At 63.4% G+C, this 3998-nt stretch overlaps 1 protein-coding gene across 1 annotated transcript in view; it reads right to left on the bottom strand.

The window, feature by feature from the left end:
* VOLCADRAFT_101142 (uncharacterized protein) overlaps positions 1–3923 on the bottom strand; it is a gene marked incomplete at both ends in the record, with an annotated part of 7437 nt that extends 3514 nt beyond the window's left edge. The window contains one exon of the mRNA XM_002959595.1: positions 117–3923. Within this exon, the coding sequence (XP_002959641.1) occupies positions 117–3921 (3805 nt within the window). The remainder of the gene's footprint in view (positions 1–116) is intronic.
* Between the last annotated feature and the right edge of the window lie 75 nt (positions 3924–3998).

The following is a 3998-nucleotide window of genomic DNA, read 5'->3' as shown; positions in this document are numbered from 1 at the left end:
ATTAGGGTCGCCATCGTTGTCCTCCTCTCCGTGCAGAGGTTGTGCGGTCGGGACAGAGGGTGAGAACTGGGGGTTGCATTCCACAGCAGCGGCGTACCGGTAGAGGGGCGGCCCACCTGGCTTTGGGTGCTGGAACTCGTCGCCTGTGTTGGCGCTGGGACGGCCGCTGAAGATGGTGGCGGCGGGGTGGTTGCCGGTGAGATGCGGTGGCGGCAACAGGTGACGAGTGCAGGACTGGTTGCACGCACCCAGGTGGTCCAGGCTGTTCATGCAAATCTCGTCAATAATGAGCGCACCATCGCCGACATTACGATGCACCTGTAGGCTGGCTGCGCTGCCTTTCCTGACGCTGTCCGCTCGGTTGCTGCCAGCAGATAGGGCAAACATGGCGTGGGTAGAGAGGCTGCGATGCACCGGCGTGTTGAAGGCAGTTGCAGCAGCCCATGAGTAGGCGCAGGTGGCCGCCCAGTGCGGGCAGCCATGCTGGAAGGTGTACCAGAGGAGCGCTTGTACGAACTGGCTCTTTCCGGTACCGGGCTTGCCCTCCACAAGCATCTGCGGCGGGTCGCCAGGGTTGGGCTCACCGCGGCGATCGAAGTACCGAGCCATGAGCATGAAGGGCACGGCCTGGTGGGGGGCAAGCGTGAACAGCTCGATGGTGTCATCAATGCTGGGCGGCTGGGGGAGGTGCACATAGAGGGGCATGCGAGCCTGTTCAGTCCGCTCAGGAGTGCCAGGCACGCGCACGATGGCGACCAGGGGTCCGCTGGTGGGGCGGTGCAGCTCGACATGAGGGGTGTCCATCTCAGGTGTGGCCGTCAGTCCCGTGTGGGCGCCCCCATCCGCCTCAACAGTGCCAGCTGCTGCTGCAACGAGATACCGCTTCAGACGCTTGGTCGCTTCAGTCAGGAGGGGCAGGTCCGCTGGTGTGATCCGACGGCTGAAACTATTGCTGCGTGCACCATGGCCGTCCACTAGGGCCGGGGCTCGGCAGCGCCGTGCTGCATCATAGGCATACACGCCAGCAGCATTGGTGCAGTCAAACAGGTCCGTAAGAGCGACGGCGGCGAGGTCGGTGCCAGCCGTCGGATACTCCTGACCTGGGATGTACACGAAGTGCTCCAACTGGTCCTCGGCAGGCGGCTGTGTTTCAGGATCAGGCCTGAGATGCCCGCGGATGCCGTCATCGGTATCTCCATCCGAAGTGCTTGTGCTGTCACCTTCAGGCAGCGCGGCTGCTGCCGCTGCCGCACGCTGCTGGCGGCGCCGCTGGTTGTACTCCGCCTGACGGCGGGCTTTCCCAGCGTGGTCCTCTTCGATGTTGTCCAGCAGCACCGATACATACGCCTGGTACGAGCGACCTGCCTCGGTAGTGCCCAGCTCTGCCCACCAGGTGTCGTAGGCTTCCTTTACACTCAGACCAGGGGGGATGGGCTGACCCCGGTGAGCTTTGAAAGTACCCAGGACAAATGCGTAGTACTGCGCCATGCCCGCAGCAGAGGTGCCAGGGCGGGGCCGGCAGGGAAGAGAGCCTCCAAGCTGTACGTATCGCGGCCGCGGCAGGCGGATGTGGACATGTGTTCTGTACAGCGGATGTGTGCCGTGGAAGGCCACCAGGCGGGGCAGCTCCGTGGCTGTCTGAGATGTTGGCTGGTCGAGTGTCGCTGCAGCTATAGGAGCAGGTGGCTCAGGAGGAGGGGCCGGAGCTGCAGTCAGCAGAGGCACAGGGGCAGGCACAGGGGCGGTTATGGGTGTGGCCGGGGTAGTGCGCTTGCGGCGTCGAACTGCCACCAGGATCTGTAGACCCAATCGCTCTCGGTGCGGGTGCTGAGCTGGCGGCACACGTCGAACCTCATAGTTAGAGGCTATGTTGTACACACTGCAGTCCAGGCCGCTGAGTTCTTCCCCCCGCAGCATGTAGTTATGCACGGCGTTGGTCACCGTGCAGCCCTCCTGCTCCTCAGCCTCCACCAGTACTGCTGCTGTGGTCGCCGCCTCAGGAGATTGCTCGGCGCCCGCAGATAGCGCTGTGAACGCGTCTACCTGCAGGTATGCGCACTCGAACGTCGCCTCGAAGGTGGAATGACCGTCCAGCTTCATGGCGACAAGCGCCATACCAGCCGTAACGGCAGCGGTCATGCGATGCACAGTGGCACACATGTTGCCAAAGGCGGTGGGCCCACTGGCACCCGGATTCGGCGTCCTTCCAGCCAGCAGGAAGTCCTGTACTCGGGTAAGAGCGTTGCATGTCAGCTGCGCCTGGCTGTCGTTGATGCTCTTGCCAGTGTACTTCGTGCTGTAGTAGGCAGAGTCGCGGGCGCGGTCAGCAGCAGGCTGCAGCGGCACACAGTCCCCCCGTTCATCTTCAGGGCGGGCCAGTTGCGCTGCTGCCTCTGCCGTGTAGACGCGATCCACCTCGCACGCCAGAGTAAACAGCTGGTTGCACCCAAACGCCAGCGCTGCAGCTGGCATGTGCGGTACAATGTTCGGGCCCAATCGTGGCAGAAGGAAGAGGCCGCCGGTGCCAATCCACTGGAAGGCGCTGCGCAGGACACGAGGGAACGCCATGCCACAGCTATCATCTGTGCCACGGCAGCCGTGTCGCTTGCACGTGTCGTTATGTGTATGAGTAAGCGTGCTGCGAATGACGGCCGCGTGGTGCGCACGGCAAGCAGCGTGCCGGGGAGGCGGCGGGAGTCCGCCACCTGCACAGCCGGCGAGCCTGCCAAAATCGTATGCTGCAGGCGGGCAGGACTTGTCCACGGGCGGAGGTGCACGGCCATGCTGCTGGACCTCTTCGACGGTCATGTCCATGATGTAGTGTTCTGCACCGTGGGTGAAAGGGTCATAGTACGGCGAGGGGTACCACATGGCGCACAGGGTGTATGCCAGGGCCAGCGCTCGGCAGTTGGGTCCACTGAACAGCGCCTGAAGGCGCTCGACTGCGAACGTGGCCACATGCGCAACACCGTGGATGTGCAGGGCGAGGCGGCCGCTCTGCTCCACCTTGACCGCCACCTCAAACATGAGCCCACAGAAGCAGCGCGGGTTGGTCTGCTGCATGGCGCCCGGCGCGAAGCCGAAGAGCTCCTCCACCAGAACCTCCTTGGTGGCCACCAGCAGGGCGGCACAACTGTACGGGTCATCCTTCACACGCCGCCACTTCTCCACCGTGCTCGGGATATGTTGCGGTCGTCCGTCATCATCGAAGTCCAACACCTGTCCGGAGGCCACGACTGCACAGGCTGCATGCATATCTGCCGGATTTACGGTGAAGAACAGCGGGGGCCAGCCAATGGTGAGGGCGGCTGCACGCATCTTGGATCGGGCACCGTTGTAATATGCGTCTGTGAGGTCGAGGCGCAGAGTACTGAGGCGGGCCCCCTCCACCAGCGCCTTAACCAGCGGCGACTGCTGCGCAAGCAGCTGCCGCCGCTGTGAGTGCCGATACGGCAGCGCCAGTATGGTGCCCATAGCACGGATTACATCACGCGGCACACACGCCGCTGGTTCGCCAAGATGCGGCCGCATGTTCATGGTGATGCCCACTTGCGCCATGCTTTCGTGGCGCACGCAGATGTCGTACATGCGTGCCAGCAGCATGAGATTGCCGCCGAATTGTGTCCGCGGCACGCGGTGCAGCAGGTGGCGACAATACGCCGGAAAAGACATGCCGCGGGGGCGCTGACCAGAAAAGCCGTACGGGAAGGACTGGGGGAAGCAAAGGGTGAGGATGGCGGGATGACGGTCATCCAGCACGTGGCTGTCACGGCCACCAGCCGCAAACGCAAGCCGTGCGCGGCCAGTCAGAAGGTCCTCCACTCGGCCCGGGAAGCGGTCAATTTCGCTGCCATCATCGCCCACATTCGACGGCTGTGGCAGGATCAGCTCCAGCTCGTCCAGAGTGGCAGCTGCCGGATCGACTGCAGGATCAGACGACAGATGCGCAAGAGCTGGGTCAGGATGCATGATCTGGCAAGTCATGCGATGTGTTAGCT

Source organism: Volvox carteri, assembly GCF_000143455.1.
Source record: "Volvox carteri f. nagariensis unplaced genomic scaffold VOLCAscaffold_404, whole genome shotgun sequence".
In the NCBI taxonomy this organism is placed as follows: domain Eukaryota; kingdom Viridiplantae; phylum Chlorophyta; class Chlorophyceae; order Chlamydomonadales; family Volvocaceae; genus Volvox; species Volvox carteri.
The sequence above is the reverse complement of the archived record's forward strand: the minus strand, read 5'-3'. Positions and strand labels throughout refer to the sequence as shown.